General features: G+C 36.9%; 1 protein-coding gene across 4 annotated transcripts in view; it reads right to left on the bottom strand.

Moving 5' to 3' along the window:
- The window catches only part of ERC2 (ELKS/RAB6-interacting/CAST family member 2), a 907,860-nt gene that overhangs the window by 569,022 nt on the left and 319,512 nt on the right, over window positions 1–19,326 (bottom strand). For all 4 annotated transcript variants that reach the window (XM_032868346.1, XM_032868345.1, XM_032868344.1 and 1 more), the window contains exon 6: window positions 17,917–18,084. In XM_032868346.1, coding sequence (XP_032724237.1) covers window positions 17,917–18,084 — 168 coding nt within the window. The remainder of the gene's footprint in view (window positions 1–17,916; window positions 18,085–19,326) is intronic.

Raw genomic sequence — 19,326 nt, forward strand, 5'->3', positions numbered from 1 at the left:
ATGAATAAATGGGTAAATTTTTAGTTGACACAGCACTAGGAAGACACAGGTTTGGAACTCTAAAGCAGTCTTTTCTCTGACCCCAGAACTGATGAGCTTATCCTCTATGTTATACAGCCAAACCACCCATCCCATCCCTATTTATCTTCCCTACACACACAACAAGTGGGATACACCAATCACAAATAATTACTCACTGTTCCTTATACATACAGGCTACACTTTCACCCTCTGCACTATTTTTCCTGCTTCAAATACCCTTTCTGTCACCCCTTTTCCATCACAGTAAACACTGATCTTCCTTCTGGATCCACCTGAAAGTCCTCTCTTCATTAACACCTGTCCTGACTCCCTCCCCCACAGACACGTGAATTCCTGGTGTTTCATACTTCTCTGTTTCTGCCTTTATTATTGAACACATTCCAAGATATTATTTTTGGTTCTGAGTCTCTACACATGGAGACCTTAAGGACAAGGGAATGTCCTTAATCTACCTAACTTACCCTGAGGTTTCTCAGTCAATATGTATTATAGATAATTATTAAAACCCACTCTAACTATGGCCATTTTGCACACATAAAAGTTTTATAAAATAAAAAAGGCTATAAGAAGTACTAGGTAGCACCAACTTCGTAAGACTACTATAAGGATTACATCACAAATGGGTTCCACATCTGGGAAGTTTAATAAATATGATATCCTACTATGGTTTTGGTTAATAATACATAAGACTTCTTGGTAGCAAAATGTGTCAAACTGCATTAGTAACTTCATTCTACTGATTTAACCAAGTGTAAGCACCTAGGGGAAAAGCATTTTAATTATGTTTATCATCAGTATGAAGCATTAAATGGCCAATAAAAATAAGAACTATGTGCTTTAGAATTGTTGCTAATGTGAATTATAAATTTCAGCTTAGGAAATAGTGCAATGTCCAGGATAAGACTTGGCATAATAATCTCTCTCAAGAAGATTGGCATTATAGCCAAGTACTATAAAAATGAAAATAAAGGCAAAGTTACATTCACTTTCCCATAGTGGTCACTCAAAGCAACGTCTTCCCAGGCTGGGAAACTTTCCCAAACCTTGTCAAGACTCTTTGATAAAACCCACACCTACAGTTGCTAAAGAGAGGGAACTGAACAAAACTAGATTTTGCAGAAGCAGGAAAACAAATAAGTTAGAATGGCTCCATCCTCAAGAAACTCATAGTCAAGTCAAAAAGCAATTCTGAAAACTCATTGGCAAGTACTATGCTAAGAGAGAGCAGAGAAAGTGATCAAAGCCACAACATTCAGGGATCATGAGCAGGAACAGACTTCTGCCAGCCCCTAAAGATACGTGGAGAAAGGAAGATGAGAAATTTGTCCAAAACCAAAGAGGAAGGAAAAAAAAAAAGGAAATGAGCTTGCCAGAACTTATCTATACAAGTTCTAAAACTGAAGAAAAGAAATATTTCAAATTGCCCATGCCTTAATTCTCTCTCAAATCTTCCCTAAATTAAGGAGCATTCTTTTCTTCTTTTATGTTCTCAAATTCACTCTACAATACATCGAGATATCTTGGTAACAATCTTAGCTCTATTGTATTGCACCCAACATGTGGTATCACTTTGAAACTCACTTATTTTTAATGATTTTTTTTTTATTTTGTTCATTTATCTGAGAGAGAACAAGAATGAGAGGGTACCAGCAGGGAGAGGGAGAAGTGGGCTCTTGGGGCTTGATCCTGGGACCCTGGGAATAGGACCTGAGCCAAAGGCAGATCTTTAACCCACTGAGCCACACAGGCACCCCTAAAACTCACTTTCTAGAGAAAGACCAGCAAGAGCTGGTTCAGTTCTTCTACACTGGGATTTAGATAAACTCAATTTACAAAACACACACCAGCACACTCTAACAATTCATTCCATAGTAAATGTTGTTCTCCTTTTGTAGTATTTGAGAGGTTTCAAAACCAGGACAAAGAATAAAATTTATAAAGTTTTATTACCTATATTTCATTTTTTATATACTTTCTCTTTCTAAAATATGTAAGGTGAATACTTAGAATTCCTTGAACTAGATTTATGTTTTACTAATAAGAAAACACCGCTATTGTAAGATGAATAGAAGAATCCAAGCAGGCAAAATAAAGTCTTCTAAACTTCTAGACTGAGTGTGAAATAGAAATTAGATCCTCTGATGACTGATACCCACCAATGTGGGTAAAAGAAACGATGTCAAGAGCAAATCATGTGGCCATGGTCTGTCCCTGGCAACCCAAACCATTTCCAGGGAAGTTCTGGGGGACGGACCCTGCCTAAATGGAGTGAGTCATCAGCAGGTCCCTGACATCAGCCAGCAGTACTCTCACAGCAACTGCCTGACTGAAAAAAGATTTCCAAACCTTCCACATAAAAAAAGCTCAACCAATTCAGCTCCCCTATCAGATTTCCCAATGCCTTCCTCTAGGTCTTTTACATCCAAATTACCTTTTCATAAAAACAAAGACTTAGAAAAACTAGAAAAAGTTAAAAGAAGACTTTTCCCTTCTAAAATGTGTAATTTCATTGATTCAGTAAAAGGTCTACAATCACATTCAGGGTCACCATCAAGTGTAAAATAATGTAACAGAAAAAGCATCTGTGTACATAAAGATATAATGTGCCAGGGTAGGTAGGTAGAAGACATCTTATACCATGTCGCTGGGAATGAAATTCAAAGAGCCTATGCAGGCCACTACTTATTTATTTTTATTTTGTTTTCGATGTTTTCTTACATAAATTTCAAACATATACAAAAACACAGAAAATAGCACAATGAATCTTCAGGCACCCACTTCTCACTTTACATGTATCCACTCATGGCTCCTACTCCCATTTCTTCTATGGACCCCAACCACACACCTTTCCCAGTTCCCTTATTATTTAAAATCGAATACCAGACACTGTATCATTTCATCTATAAATGCTTTAGTATGTATCTTTTTAAAGATTTTATTGATTTATTTGACAGAGAGAAAGAGCACAAGCATAAGCAGGGGGAGCAGCCAGCAGAGGGAGAAGCAGGCTTCCCACTGAGCAAGAAGCCCGATGCAGGGCTCAATCCCAGGACTCTGTGGTCACAACCTGAGCCGAAGTCAGACATTTAACAGACTGAGTCACCCAGATACCCCCTTATTATGTATTTTTCAAAAAGATAAGAACTCTACATTAAATTTTAAAAATTCCATCATCACACTTAGACAAATTCACTAGTCAGTCTTTACTATCAGTTTAACCTAAAAATTCCCCCAGCAACTCACAATTTTACCATTTTACTTATTTGAATCAAGATCCAAACAAGGTTCATACATTATGATTGGGTGATATGTCTCTTAAGTTTTTTTGATCTACAGTTTCCCTCTCCTACCTCTTTCTCTTTTTCCTGGAAAACTTTTTTGTTGTTTTAAAACAAAAACAGAGTATTCTGTCCTACAGTAGTTTCCCATGATGGAGAACTTGTCCACTGCAGCCCTTGGAGCTGTTTCCCAACTTCCTCTCTGTTCTACTTCCAGTAAAATTTGGTTTCATTTTTCTGACAAGACTCTAATTGCGATAGAGAATACTTCCATCTGGAGGCATGTACTATTTGATGTGACATCCATTAAAACTCAATTACCAGGATCCACTAATTAAACATTAGAGGATGCAAAATGGTGAGAGTCTAGCATTCTTCATTTATTAGCTGGAATACTTCTACCTTGAGAATCTTCTCTTTGTCAACTCTTGACTACTCCGAGATACAATTTATATAAAAGAGTTACAATAAATGCTCATTTCTTTCCCTTTATTTACGAGGTTCAGAAATAATGTATTGGTTCCCCAGAACCTACAAGAGCGCTTTTTTTTTTTTTTTTTTTAAAGAGTTATCATTCTGAGGGACGCCTAGGGGGCTCAGTCGTTAAGCGTCTGCCTTCGGCTCAGGTCATGATCCCAGGGTCCTAGGATTGAGACCCTGCATCGGGCTCCCTGCTCAGGGAGAAGCCTACTTCTCCCTCTCCTGTTCCTGCTGCTTGTGTTCCCTTTCTCTCTGTGTCTCTCTCTGTCAAATAAATAAATAAAATCTTAAAAAAAAAAAAGAGTTAACATTCTGAGCTCATGGATTTAAGCATATCTTGTACGTTACTAATGTTCAAATTCTTTGTCCAGTGGGTACATTTTTATTTTTTTAATTTGTTCCTGAGTCTTTTTGACATGCCCTGTCTTTGATACCTTCCTCACTTTCTGATATGACAAGCTGGTCTAGGCATCACTCCCTGCCCCAGACATAGACTTTTCCATTTCTACAAAGGCTTTTCATGGGAAAACAGTAAATCTGACACTAAGAATGTTCATTGTTACCAGATTGGTCCTTGTTTCTAGGGCTTTACAGAGCCATGGCTAGAATATAAATATAAAGCACTTATCTATATAAATTTATATGTTGTTAAAGAGGAAACACAACTTAAGACTACAGTCACCTCTTTTCTTAACTTCATCAGTCTTGCATTGTATTTTTTTTCTCCTAAGCTCTTAATGAACAAACAGAAACACTCATTTGTTTTATCCCAGTTTTCACACAGACCTGCCTTAGAATAATAATACCCACATTACAATCAATAATATAATTACCGAAAAAGGTTTAAGATTCTTTGCATACTTTTTTGTCCTGGGCTGTATGTCTACCACTAGAGATGTATACTCAAAGTACTCTATTTTAAAGCCACTTGGAATAGATCCTCTCTGTGTGGTTATGCTGTCCCTCAGAGACATAGATAGGTTTGTTTCATTTTCCTTTTAAGTTTCTAGGGATCGCCTTTTTAGATTCAATTTTGCTTTTTAATTATGTATTTACATGGCTCCAAAGTCAAATCTATAAAACAAAATATATTCAAAGTCTGGGTTCTCTCAATGTCCACTCATTCTACTATAAAACTAGTAATATTATGGCTTGTCCATCAATTTTTTTAAAATATAAGCAAATACATACATTCATATATATATTTGCATTCCCCTAATCTCTTAGGTAAACAGTAGCATACCCTATATACTTCTTACCAACTTCTTTTTTTCTTTTTTTATGTAATATATTCTAGAGGTCACTCCATATCAGTATATAGAGATATTCTTCATCTTTTACACAGCTATAAGTAATCCATTTTGTGGATCACAATGAGTTATTCAATCAGTCCCCTCCTCGTAGTCACCTTGGTGGTTCCCAGTCTTTTGCTATTACAAATAGTGTTGCAATGAACAGTCTCCAGTATTTTGTCTTTCTACAAGTGTATCTTTGGGATCTAGAGATTCTGGGAAGAATTGAGATTGCAGTCAAAAGTAAGCATGTGTTATTTGCTAGATGTTGCCAAATTCCTCTGTAAAAGAAGATATGTATTTTGCATTTTTTACCAGCACTGTTATTAAAAGACTATTTACTTCCACAGTATTACCAAGAGATAGAGTACATTTCAAGTCATTGGATTTTTTTGCCATTCTAATAAATGAACATTATTTTTCAATGTAGATTTACTATGCACTTCTCTCATCCTGTGTCAGGTTGAGCATCATAAATTAAGCACGATTTACTTTATTTTTTCTTTGTACTATCTATGTATCAGGTCCATGATTCTGTATGGTTGTTGGTTCTTCAGTTCTGTTTTTAAAAACCTTATTTATTGGGGATATGAATCCTTTACTTGTAGCACAGCTTGCAAGCATGGAGCCCAGGTTGTTATCTGCCTTTTACCCTGTCTGATACTTTTTGTCACACAAAAATTATTTACCTTATGTCATCAAATTTATCAATCTTAAACATTATTGCTACCAGATATTGACTCATAGTTAGGAAAGCTTTCCCCATACCTAAGTTATAGTGTAGTTCAATCCATGTTTTCTCCTCCTACTACATCATCTGAGACTGGATAATTTCATTGCTAGTGTGATGTGATTTCTAATTCTCTCACTACACTGCCAGTGATTTAGGAGAGCAACAATAGATCCAACGAACATTTTTGGAGTTCCTATAGTATGCAAGGCACTGCTCTCAGAGCTCATAAGCCCCAGTTTAAAAAAAAAAAAAAAAAGGTCCTTTTCCTATAAGAAGTTTATAATGTGATGAAATTTTCCTTCTATATAAATATTTGGTTAATAAAGGGATAAAATAAAGACCTAAGTGCAGCACAGTAACGAAAAACCCAGCTAGGCCACAATGTTCCTGAGGTATAAGATTATATTTTTGTGTCCTATACAACCTATATCAAGAGACTTTATCCAACAACATGACCATTGAAAATTTAAGGATTTGTAAATGAAAAAGCTCTAAGCATTAAAACAATTTCTCTTTGTAGTTAGGTATTTTCATAGACATACTCAGAGACCCTATTGTATGCCCAAGGTCTTTATGGGTTCTGTCAAGCAATCAACAATTCACTAAAGTGAATCTTTCATGAATCAACCCTAGTGAATCCTCAAGGACAAAAAGAACTACAAATAATATTAAATTTTTTCAATAATCACATTATGGGAGATAATGGTGGCAACACTTATCTTATTTACTTCTGTATTCCTGGCACCTAGCCCTAAGTCTAACACATAGTAGGCACTTTATAAATAACCTACTGGTAGGTGTTGGTGATGATGCAGAGAAAAGAGGAATCCTCCTACACTGTTGGGGGGAATGCAAGCTGGTGTAGCCACTCTGGAAAACAGTATGGAGGTGCCTCAAAAAGTTGAAATTAGAGCCACCCTATGACCCAGCAATCACACTACTGGCTATTTACCCTAAAGATACAAACGCAGTGATCCGAAGGGGCACATGCACCTGAATGTTTATAGCAGCAATGTCCACAATAGCCAAACTACGGAAAGAGGCTAGATGCCCAACAGATGAATGGATAAAGAAGATGCAGTATACATATACAATGGAATACTATGCAGCCATCAAAAATGATATCTTGCCATTTGAAACAATGTGGGTGCAACTAGAGGCTATTATGCGAAGCAAAATAAGTCAATCAGAGATAGACAATTATCATATGATCTCTCTGATATGAGGAATTTGAGAAACAAGACAGAAGATCATAGAGGAAGGGAGGGAAAAATGAAACAAGATAAAACCAGAGAGGGAGACAAAGCATAAGAGACTCTTTATCTCAGGAAACAAACTGAGGGTTGCTAGAGTGGAGGGAGGTGGGAGGGATAGGGTGCCTGGGTGATGGACATTGGGGAGGGTGTGTGCTATGGTGAGTGCTGTGAATTGTGTTAAGACTGATAAATCACAGACCTCTACCCCTGAAACAAATAATACGTTATATGTTAATGGAAAAAAAAAAAAAAACTCCTTGGACAGAAGAAAAATAATAATAATTAAATTAAATTAAATTAGAAAAATAAAAAATAACCTACTGAAGATCCAACAATGAAGGTTACCAAAATGATACCGTACACCTAAATTTCATCTTAGTGCTCTGTCTCTCTCTTTTACTCATACATACATGCATGAACAGCAAGGTGCAAGTGATTAAATTTTTCCAAATTTAAATCTTTAAAATTCATGTACATTTTTCCACAAGTGCACAGTTTGGTTTTGGATGGGATTAAGGATGAAGAGTTGACAAAGCCAAAACTCTAGATCTCTGGCAGTTCCAAGCTGTTCTCCAAGTCACACCTTTCCCTTCTTCCTGTACTGCCCTCAGAAGAGCTGTCAAAGGTGGTCATCACTATGGAGAGAGCTGACACCCAGCTTTGCTGGCACTAGGTTAAGGAGTCACACTCAGTTAAAGAGAAGTTAGATCTTCTCTTTTCCTTCACATTTGGCAAGATCTTAATGACAGAACTTGGGATTTGTCCAGTTTCAAATTAGTAACTGCCAAATAGTATTTTATCATCGTTCTGTTATAATCATAAGGATTTAAGAAATCACTATATTTGAAAATAAGAAAACAAAATACAGGGGAACCTGGGTGGCTCAGTGGGTTAAGCCTCTGCCTTGGGTTCAGGTCATGATCTCAGGGTCCTGGATCAAGCCCTGCATCGGCCTCTCTGCTCGCCTGGGAGCCTGCTTCCCCCTCTCTCTCTGCCTGCTTCTCTGCCTACTTGTGATCTCTTTATCTCTGTCAAATAAATAAATTTTAAAAAATTAAAAAATAAAAAAGAAAGATAACAAAATACAAAATAATTGCAGGAAAATAAATTTCATACATTTCAAAACAGAAATGCCTACAATAAAAACAAACTTCTAGGGCTAAAGTGATCCTCAACTACACAACTTTTTACTTCAAGTTGTATTCTCTCTCTCTTTTTTAATAAAACAAGAGAGGGAAAGTATGTGTCTATATGGAATAAATATCTGTATTTCATTTAAAAAGAATAAAGTTCATATGAAAATGGGTAAAAGATTCTTGCAGAAGCCCTGAAATTTAACTTCACTCTTTACATTTTGGTTTGATATGTAAATATACACATAAAGAAACCTAACCACAGCAAATGTTAGCCTTTTTCAGAGGAATAGAGGTAAGTGTTACAAACGTGGGTCCAATGTCAAGAGAACATAATCATAATATAAACTGGTTATTTCTAAATGGTGCCCCCAAAAGGAAGAAAATGAATGGAAGTACTTAATAAATTCTGTTTTCCATAAAATTCATACCAAAAAAAAAAAAAAAGAGAGAGAGAGAGAGAGAGAAAGAATGTGAGCTTGGAGGTCAGTGAGAGTTTTGTTGAATTTCCCTCCTCCTAAATTCTGTCATCTCCTTTTTAAAGTGGCAAGTCAGCTTCCCACAGACATGACAGAAATACATTATTTTTTTTCCTACAAACTATTCACCAGTAAGTAACACTTACCAGAGGACATGTACTTTCCCATAGATGATTATTTAATTGGATATTGTTTCTTCCAGTTGCAGCTTAATATAGTATAGACAATGGCTTTTTTAAACAAAAATATAACCAAACAAAAGTAATAATGATCTTCTTTTTTTGTTTCAAAGAATATAAAGGGCTCTGACTCCGTATCTCTACATTCCAAAATAACAGATGCAGATTATAAAGGGATCTAATGTAGAAATTAAAGTGATTCAGTTATCTTAATTGCATGTTTAGCCACACAGGTCAAATAACATCCCAATGAACTCAAAAAGAAGAGCCAAATTCTTTTGTTTCACTAGAAAAATAAGTTGCTCAAAATAAGTTGACAATGGTCTAAGGACTGGAAAGTTTTTGATTAAAAAGGAATTTTTGTTGGAACACATAATGAGATTTGAGTTGCAGTAACAATATAAAATTGAAAGCAGAATTACATAAAAAATGAATACTGTAAAATATCATTATTTTAGTACAATGGAAAATAAGGTGTTTGTGGTTTTACTCTATAAATTCTGTGTTGTCTGCTCAAATGTATCCCTCCTTGGCCATCCTCTCAATAGCCATTCTGATTTCTGAGCCTTCTGCATCAACATTCATTTGTGGCAGGGGGAACCCACACAATCAGCATCTCCTAGGCTCTACTTTTGCCCTCCGTTTTATTGGCTTTTCAGGACTGATTCATCATGCCCACGCATCACATTGGTGTTCAGTTACAAGGCAGACAGTGAATTTTCCTAATCCATTTAGCGTGCTGACAGAGCCATGTTCACAATTTATAGAATTTCCTTTTAGACATCTACCTATTTCACAGTTCATTAAGATTCAAACTGAACACCTGTGTTTATGAAGTCAAAAGCAATTTTATACTAACAAGGTGTTAAATAAGGCATTCTCTAAAAGCCTGAACAACAGTAACAACAACAGAAGTACTAGACTCTTGACCTATGGAATGAAATAATGTCTGTGGCTACCTGCATCATCCTTTAATAGGCCAGAATTTGCTATGGAACTGCAGCCAACAGCCATAACACATTTTAATTCCTCCAGCACAGGTCTTTTATGTTTTGCCTTAAGAAAGCAAGAGTATGAGGCTGCCTTGTACATTTCACCCGGATATCTAAAATCTGCAAAACAGCTCAAAATCATAGGAAGTAAAATGTGGCCCCTTTCAACAATGTCTTGATACAAGCTAGATACAAGGACATTTTCAGCATTCTGGGGCCCACAAAGCCTGACCTTGGTTCATTTTTACATAACCCCAAAGTTTTCACATCATTAATAAAGAGAGAATCAAAACAAAGCCCACAGACATTAGGGGAGGGAAAAGTGTGTAGTTTGGCACTGCCATCATAAATACCCTCAAAATGAAAAGGGAAAAAAATAAAATGCACGTAACAGAGGTGGTGACCCCTATAATGACTGTGGTTCCCAAACAGCTTTTTTTCTACTTGTAATAAACCATTTTGCAGACCTCCCAATTGTGGCCACCATGATAGTTACAGCTTTGCAGGTTTATGTCTTTTTCTTGCAGTTAAGAGTGTTATCAATAAAAATTTCAAATGATGCCTTTCCCACTCAAATAAAAACATTTTAAAATGTGAAGCCAACAACAGGATTAGAATGGAAAAATACAAGTGACACCAGGATTTTCTTTTGTATATTTTTTTCACCAAATCCCTTAATTTATTAATTCTAAAGACATTCCTCACAAGTCTTGAAAGTGAAACAATGCACCCTAATGCAGCACTGGGGTAATTTGACAGTCCTAAAAATTGGTTTTTATCATATACTAATTACTTTTTCAAAGAAACATCTCACTTTAAATGCCATGATTTACACTTAACAAAAGTCTATCTCAAAAAGGTTATTTCAAATACCCTTTGAAGCCTGGACAGAAGCGATTAAAAAGGACTTCACTGCTTGCCAGTCAACCGCGACAGGAGGCAGAAGGAAAACTGAAATTACTGGTTAAAAGTAAAGGAGCACTGGATAATGGGCACCTGAGGGAATGAGACCTGGATATTATATGCAACTGAGGAATCACTAAATTCTACCTCTGAAACTAATAATATACTATATGTTAATTAAATTGAATTTAAATATTAAAAAGGTAAAAAAAAATAAAGGAGGACTGCTTGTAAATCCCACCTTATATATTGTGGCAAATATTATTTCTACACACTTAAAAAAAAAAACTCCTTTGCCCAAAACATGTGAGTTCAGAAGAAAGAGTGGTTCCTTAAGTTTCTGGAAAAGTTTGCAAAACCCTGTATGAATGCGTGTAGTCCCAAGGTCCCTGGAGGCCACAAAGCATCCCCAATTCCTGTCACAGTGACCTGTATAATCAAGAGTCTGGGCCTCATCTTGAAAATGAGAGAGGGCTCACCTCAGTGCAGAAAACCAAGAAACAAGGAGTCATAAATTGTGTTCTTTTCTCCATGTAACAACAACATTTTCATTGTCAAAAGCTTGATTTTTATGATCCACCTTGAAACTGACAGCCCAAGTCTGCTTTCTGGTTGTGTTATCACACTGAGACATCCGTGACTCACTAACAAAAATATGCCACCACAGAACCCAGAAAACATCTCCTCTTACTCCACCAGCAGCTCCTTACTGAAGAAACAATCTCCCTGAAGAAGTGATCAACACTCATTCTGTTAAAATGCATTTAATTTTTTACCTTGCAATTATACACAACATATGTATATCACAGACAATTTAAATATCATCTGAGTTTCCAACACAAAGGGAAACACAGCAAAGGTACTGTTGTCCATTCTTTTACTTTTTTTTTTAACAAAGTATGCATGCATGCATAAGTATAGGTATGTACATATAATCATAAATACCTTTAAAGAAATAAAAAGTAAATATATAATAAATTCTTCTTAATATACAAGAATTCTAGACTTCATGAAAAATGGTTCCCGCCCCAGAGTTTGGGCAATATCCTTCATTATTATGGCCAATATGTAATGGTTATTAAAGCTATAGTAATACTAGGAGGATTTAAGTCACAGAATTATTCGTTCTTAACTCTTCATAGCCAATACAGGGTTTTACCCATTAAGTATTGAACAGCAGTGAACTCAGCTGTTAAGACAGGATTATAGGGGCGCCTGGGTGGCTCAGTGGGTTAAAGCCTCTGCCTTCCGCTCAGGTCATGATCCCAGGGTCCTGGGATCGAGCCCCGCATCGGGCTCTCTGCTCAGCGGGGAGCCTGCTTCCTCCTCTCTCTCTGCCTGCCTCTCTGCCTATTGTGATCTCTGTCTGTCAAATAGATAGATAAAAATCTTTAAAAAAAAAAAAAAAGACAGGATTATAAAACTTGCTGTGAAGATTAAATGAGACAATGTATGTCAGCTCCTTGACACAAAGAAAACACTTATTCCACAGGGGCCCTTATGGAAAGCACTAGATTTCTGGTTAAGAGCTCAGGTTTTGCAATTCAAGCCCCTGTCACTCACCACTGTATGACTTTAAACAAGTTCTGAGGCTCTATCTCCTCATCTTGAAAATGGGGTTAATAATACCAGCCTCGCAAGTTGTGAGTCAAGTTTAAGATAAAAGTATCACATGGGAAACATTAAGCTGTATCTCCTGAAACTCAATATAGCAGCCACAAGACACTCAGTAGCCATTTGAGCAATAGAATTAAATTAAGAAGTCTAAGACCAATAGCTCATGAGATTATGGGTCCCACCTTGTTCAGAACCTTGCACATGATAGATACTCAATAAAATATTATCAAATGACACCTCATTCATCTAGACAAGTCTAGGGAAGTGTCTGAAGTACAGCAGATCGAAGCATTTCTAAGTAAATGCAGTAACTCCTGAAAAAGTCCAGCAGAGTGTCTGTAACCCCATAAATACCATTCCCTTTCTCAAGAAAAGCCAAGTTGCCTGAGTGTGGATTCAAAAAGGATAAGCTTTAGTCAAAACATAAAATCTTAACATTATCAGAGTAATCACCTTGGCAACATTAGCCTTCAATTATATGAGATATAAATAGACATTTCATACAGCTTACATGCTTTATCTCCAAAGGAGCTCAACATGTATTTCCTTCTATCTTCTTTCCTTCCTTTCCTTATCTGCTTTAAACAATAGAAGGAAAATAAAATCCAATTAAGATTTTGTGTGGAATTATTATCAACCAGTGATAACGAAATCACTGAGCATTCATGGTACTATAAATCAGTTAGTTATCCATCATATATCCATATGCCCAATGAAATGTTGGCTGGATAAAGGCAGGCATCATATCCAGCAATAGTAATCATTCAAAAATTATGTGTTGAATGAAAAAAATGCATGGAATCTACAAAGCAGGAATCTTTAATTCTTGGAAATTCTTGGAAATGCTTCAGGGCATCTGTAAACTGCCTAAAATTATATACATGATTGCAAGTGAATATAAATGTATGTATGCCAAGGTAAATTTTTCTAGTAAGTGAGCCTATAGATTGCATGAAGTTCTCTTCCATACTGATTACATTTTAAAAACAAAAGCAAGGGATGCTTGGGTGCCTGAGTCAGTTAAATCTCCAACTTCTGATTTGGGGTAGGTCATAATCTCAGGGTCATGAGATCAAGCTCTGTATCAGCTTTACAGTCAGTGGAGAGTCTACTTGAGATTCTTTCCCTCTGCTCTTCCCCCTCTCCCTGCTCTCTCATTCTCTCTATCTCAAATAAACAAATCTTTAAAAAACAAAAACAAAAAGGTTATGGACCTTTGCTATGGAGATGTGACTAACCTAACCTACGTTTGCTGCCCCTTGGCTTTATGAACACAAACCCCTACATATTTGTTAGTAAGTTCTCAAGTGTTTATTTTTAAACAAGTAGAACTCCTCCCTGATCTATTTGGAACAGAAATGAGTATAAGAGCAAGCATTATATGCCACTGTCATATAACACATCTTCCAGAAAACATGCAAAAGGGTTGTCATGCCTGGCAGTTTAGGAATCATGCTGGGCTGGGGAAAAGTGGACCTGCCAGAAAACTGAAGGAAGTCTCTTAATTTGGGGACACAACAAAATAGATGACACTTTCATATTTTCTTCATTTCTATGTATCATTCTAAGACAGAAAAATATAACTCAATTAAAAAATAAACGTCTCAGCCTGATAAATGCAGACACACAAATTCAAGAGACCCACAGAGGCAAAAAAAACAGAATGCATGTTAAGAAAAGAAGTAACATAGAGGATTCCCTAAACATCCTGATATATAATAGTAATAATAATAACAACAGCAATGATGATAGCACAATTTACAACTCGAACCCCCGCACCCCCTGCAGTCAAAGCACTTTTCAGACAGATGCATTAGGCTGGCACAGTGACTGACATTTCATACATCAAGACATGATGACTCAGACAGGTTTAAGTTTTATTCATGTTGCAATTATATAATGGGGAAGCAAAGGCATGTCCATACATCTCTCACTTCTAAATGCTGTGTTCTTCATACATTTTATTTAAGATCATAGAAAAATAGCTAGGCCTTTCTTCTTCCTAATTTCTGAATATGTTGGTAATTATTCATTGAAATCTAGAAAAATCAAGGTGCTAAAAAAGCCAATTCATGATTATCGCTACTGCCACTGAATTAATGTGTTGGCAGATGGGGCTAAGTTAGTACATAGAAAACATCAAGGGAAGTAGCAAAATAAGAAACTTGGCCTTGGGGTCCTTTGAAGCTATTTTAAAAAGTAAAATGTTATGTTAAGAGCTATGTGGTGTATCTCTGTGTATGTGTAATTATTATTCCATTGATTTATTGCACACATGTCAAAAAGCGTCTGGGCATTTGTACAAGTTAAAACAAACCAACCCAGGAGCCAAGCCACATAGCCACAAACCCAGACAAGTTGCCTTCCACTCCTCATCCCACCCTTCATCCTACCACCTCCTAAACCCAAATACCCTGGTAGCAAACGGCTTCCTTGCAGTGATGAACCCTTAAGCCAGAGGTATCTTTCCTTTATACCATATTCTAAGAGTAGCCAAACCCAGTTGATGGTACAAATTTTCCAAATAAGCCAACATGCTCTTCCCATTCTAGGGACAGCCCTCTCCTGTTTTAGCAAGAGCTTACAGGAATGACTCAGGAATCTAACTGGAAGGAACTATCAGGTATAACCCCCTCTAAGAATGAGCACCATATCTTTCATATGAGTGTAAACTCAGGTCTTTCATTATAGGGCACAACAAAACATAAAATATCTCATTCACTGACTCACTCACTAATCCACCACATGTTAGGTAGCAAGATTCTTACTTCTGTCTGTTTCTCCAAGAAGCAGGAAAATTTCTTTAATGTACTTTACTCTGCTGTCAAAAATCCTTTGCTTATAATCCAACAAATAGAGCTAATTTCAACCTCAACTGCTTCCCCTAAGAGATGGAGATCATTAGATAACATTCTCCATTTCGATTTACAAAGATTTTAAAAGAAGAAAAAGGGCAAAAGAAATTTCCTTGGATGTTTCCAGTTGATAAAATCATTAATCTCACACTCCCAACTTCAAAGCAGGAAACTAGAAAATCACCTCACTTTCTCTGCACACAGAGAATAATTTTTTCTACTTCAAAGCACCATCTCTTTATTGGGTCATTTTAATTATTGAACATGGGACAGAAGCTATTCACATAATGCTACCACTGTCTTTTTCATGAAAAATTTATAGGTCTGATTTAGACTACATTAACTTGAGAAGAGTAAGATACAGGGGAGAGTATAAGGAAAGGGAAAAAGGCCGGGGGATACAGCACTCATCAGTATAAGGTAATGAGAGGAAGGTAGTAAGACTTTTTGAGCTGACTTTTCTTTCTTTCCTGCTGGAAAGGAACCATCAAGAAGCCTGATTCCCAGTTCAAGTTATACCACAACAGATTGCCTTGCTTCTCAAATTTCCTTCTACCTAATACACAGCAGCAGAATTACACAGCATTATTAGTAATGCTAGTGTCATTGCCAACCCAAGACAACCATGTATTGTGAATAATCACTGTGAAAACAAATTGACCCTTGTTCTACAACAGGGGTCAGCAAACTATCTGGTTCTGTTCAGACTACGACTGGTAGGAAGAGGACATTTCAATTCCCACTCAACCCTCTTCCCACAAAATCACAATCCTATGGCTTGGCAAACTTTCTCTGTAATGGGCCAGAGAGTAAATATTTTCAACTTTAAGGACCAGATGGCCTCTGTCGCTATTAAATTCTGCTGCTGATGCCCCAAAAGAGCCAAAGACAACACACAGATGACAGGGTGTGGCTGTGTTCTAATAAACCTTTATTTATAAAGAAATGCAATAAGTGGGCTTTGTCCCATAAGCCATAGTTTTTAACCCCTATTTAGATAAGTGCCAGATAGCAGAAATGTTCTATGGCTTACTTTCTCATACACTAGTCACTAGCCACATGTAACTATCAAATATTTCAAATATGGCTAGTGTGTCTAAGAAACTACATTTTAAATTTTACATAATTTTAGTTAAGTTTGATTGGCCACCTGTGGCTAGTGGCTACAGTATTGGCACAGTTCTGGACTAGATACACTGTAGCCTCTTCAAGAGAGACACAAGCTATCTTCCAATTTATGGAAAAGCTCAAATTTTTTTTTCTTTTGAAGATTTTATTTATTTATTTGACAGACAGAGATCACAAGTAGGCAGAGAGGCAGGCAGAGAGAGAGAGAGAGGGAGGGAAGCAGGCTCCCCACTGAGCAGAGATCCTGATGCAGGGCTCGATTCCAGGACCCCGAGATCATGACCTGAGTCGAAGGCAGAGGCTTAACCCACTGAGCCACCCAGGCGCCCCCAGAGCTCAAATTTTGACTGTGCAAAATAAAATATCTGTGCTTCCAGTTTCCCAATGAAACCACACAGGACTGAAAATGATGTTTCTTAAATGTGAAATATCTACATCACTGAGGTCAAAGTGACCATTTGGGTTTGCAGTGATCAAACAACTGCCTACGAGCCAGTGTCAAGTGCACAGGGGCTGAGTCACACACATGCCAAGACCCAACCAATCTGGAGGTTGTTTCCTTTTGCCTCAGGACACTCTGCTGCACCTTGACTGAGGGCATAGGCCTACTCAATGGCCCCCTTAACTCCAAGGAAAATCGAATCCTCCCCACAGACCCGAAAACATATACAAAGGCATAGCTTAAAGAGTACAAGAGAGAACGTGCAACTCAATTAGACTGGCTTCTCCCACAGAAACCCACAAAACATACTACCTTAACCCCCCAAATCAGGGAGATTCACCACATTCTTTGCTATTGTCCACATGCAATAATTTATTTTCTGGCAACTGTTTTACTTACATAAATAGCTTGTGTTTTGCTTTTCTTAGCACACCCAAAGATATAATCCAATGAAGAGAAGCAAGGAAATAGGATAGTAACATGTATTTGGTTTTCTTCTAAGTGTGAATAAGACAAACCAACATTTCTTTTAAGAAACTCACACAAATATCAACTTTCTTATATGGGTAAAAGAATCTTGAAAATTGAGGATACTCTTTAGGAAGTAAAAAACCCCTAGAATCACAGAGAGGGACCCATACAGATACACAGCAAGTAAGGCAGATGACATTGCAACTTTTTTATGATTTTGAAAATACCATTATAGATCCAACCATTTATTTATGGTTCCCAAATCCAAAAAAACCCTGAAAAATGAAAAAAAAAAAAATTCCAGTGTAAAACAAACTCTTTTGGGGTGGCACAACCTGACATGAACTAATAGGATGCTATTTACACAGTTTTTACTTACCCTACATTAGTGTGAGCAGTTTTTTTTTTCTGCAGAAATAGTCATTTGATTGTTATAGGGTGTTGCTATATCCCCACTGTGAGTGTTATGCAATCTGTGGTATGGGTCTTACCTTTCCAAAATCCCTGGAACATCTGATATCCAAAACACATCTGGCCCCAAGGGGTTGGATAAGGGATCTTCTAAAGAGCTGTCCAGGTAGGATATTTTCTATCAACTCAACGTCTTTTGCCTGGAATCCTGAAACAGTGCCTTACCTCGGTCTGAAGGATGGCAGCCCTCTGTTCTTTGGCAGTAAGCGACTCTTTAAGCACTTCAATGTGTTGCTTGCAATCTGAATTTTGATTGCTAAGGGTTTCAAGCTTTGTTTGTAAGGCAAGAAGTTCTGACTCCTTCTTTGAAAGCTCCTGCTTCAGCTGATCAATCTGTAAAACAACAATATTGCAAGAAATTGGAAGCCACAGTTCCTACTCTTTACATTTGTGAGCTGCTGATTTCTCTTAATTTTCAATAGCTAATGATCATTAATCCAACAAGGCAAACCAACAAGTTTGCCCGAAAAGATGGCCTTGGAAGTTCTTATGGGTCTGCAGAGGCTCTATAAAGATAGCCAAGAGTATAAAAAAACAGAAAAGTAAGGTCAGCAAACTGCCTTACATCTTCCATCCCACTGAGGACCAAGAGTCACATTGAATGAAGGCTTCCTAGCCAGATCCACTCCTCATCCTTGAAGCAATATAAATTATTCACCAAGATCCTCAGGAGGGTCAACGGGTTGCTAGTAAAGGTAACTAACCCAAGACATACCCTGGTCCTTCTCTGCTACTCAACAGTGGAAATGACCATTCAAAGCAATCATTTGGCAAAAAAAGGAATCCTCACTACCCCCTCCAAAAAAGTAAGTATTAAAGGTTTTTTGTTTATATTAAATACTGAAAAGACACAAAAGAACATAAAATTATAGAAAGTATAAGGAAAAATAATATGAAAAACATTCATCATTCAAATCACCAAAAAAGATTGTTAGAATTATCTACGTCCTAACCCATTTCTATCTCCTTCTCTCTTAATGCAGAAATAATTACCACCCTAAATTGTGTGTTTGTCATTTCTTTGCTTGTTTTTACATATGTGTTTTGCATTTAAACTTCATTTGTTCTGTATATTTTTTTAGTACCTAGCTTTTTTCTACTCAATCTTATGTCCTAGAGATTAAATCATGTTATTGTACATACAATTTGCCCATTTTCCCTGAAGTACAGAATTCTATTGTAAGACTGCACCACAATTTGTTTGCCCATTCTGCTGTTAATAGACATTTTGGTTGGTTTCCAGGTTTTTTGCTAGAACAAAAAATGCTATTCTGAATATTCTTATATATATATATATCACCTGGTACACATAGCAAAATGACCTAGGAGTTAAATTGCTGGACTACATAGTATGCACATCTTTAACCTTACTAGATAACACCAAAATGTTTACCAATGCTGTTATATTCAGGGTCACAAGGAGTGTGTAAGTGTGCCAATCACTCCGCATTGTTGTCAACATCTTGCGTCACCAGACTTTTACATTTTTACCAGCCTGATAGTTGTGGTTGATGATCTCCAGAGATGACTGCCACCAAGTTCTTCCTGCTTGTACACACATAGGGTACTCACAAC

The sequence above is a fragment of the Lontra canadensis genome, unplaced genomic scaffold (assembly GCF_010015895.1).
Source record: "Lontra canadensis isolate GAN:19392208 unplaced genomic scaffold, GSC_riverotter_1.0 scaffold35, whole genome shotgun sequence".
NCBI classification, from domain to species: Eukaryota; Metazoa; Chordata; class Mammalia; order Carnivora; family Mustelidae; genus Lontra; species Lontra canadensis.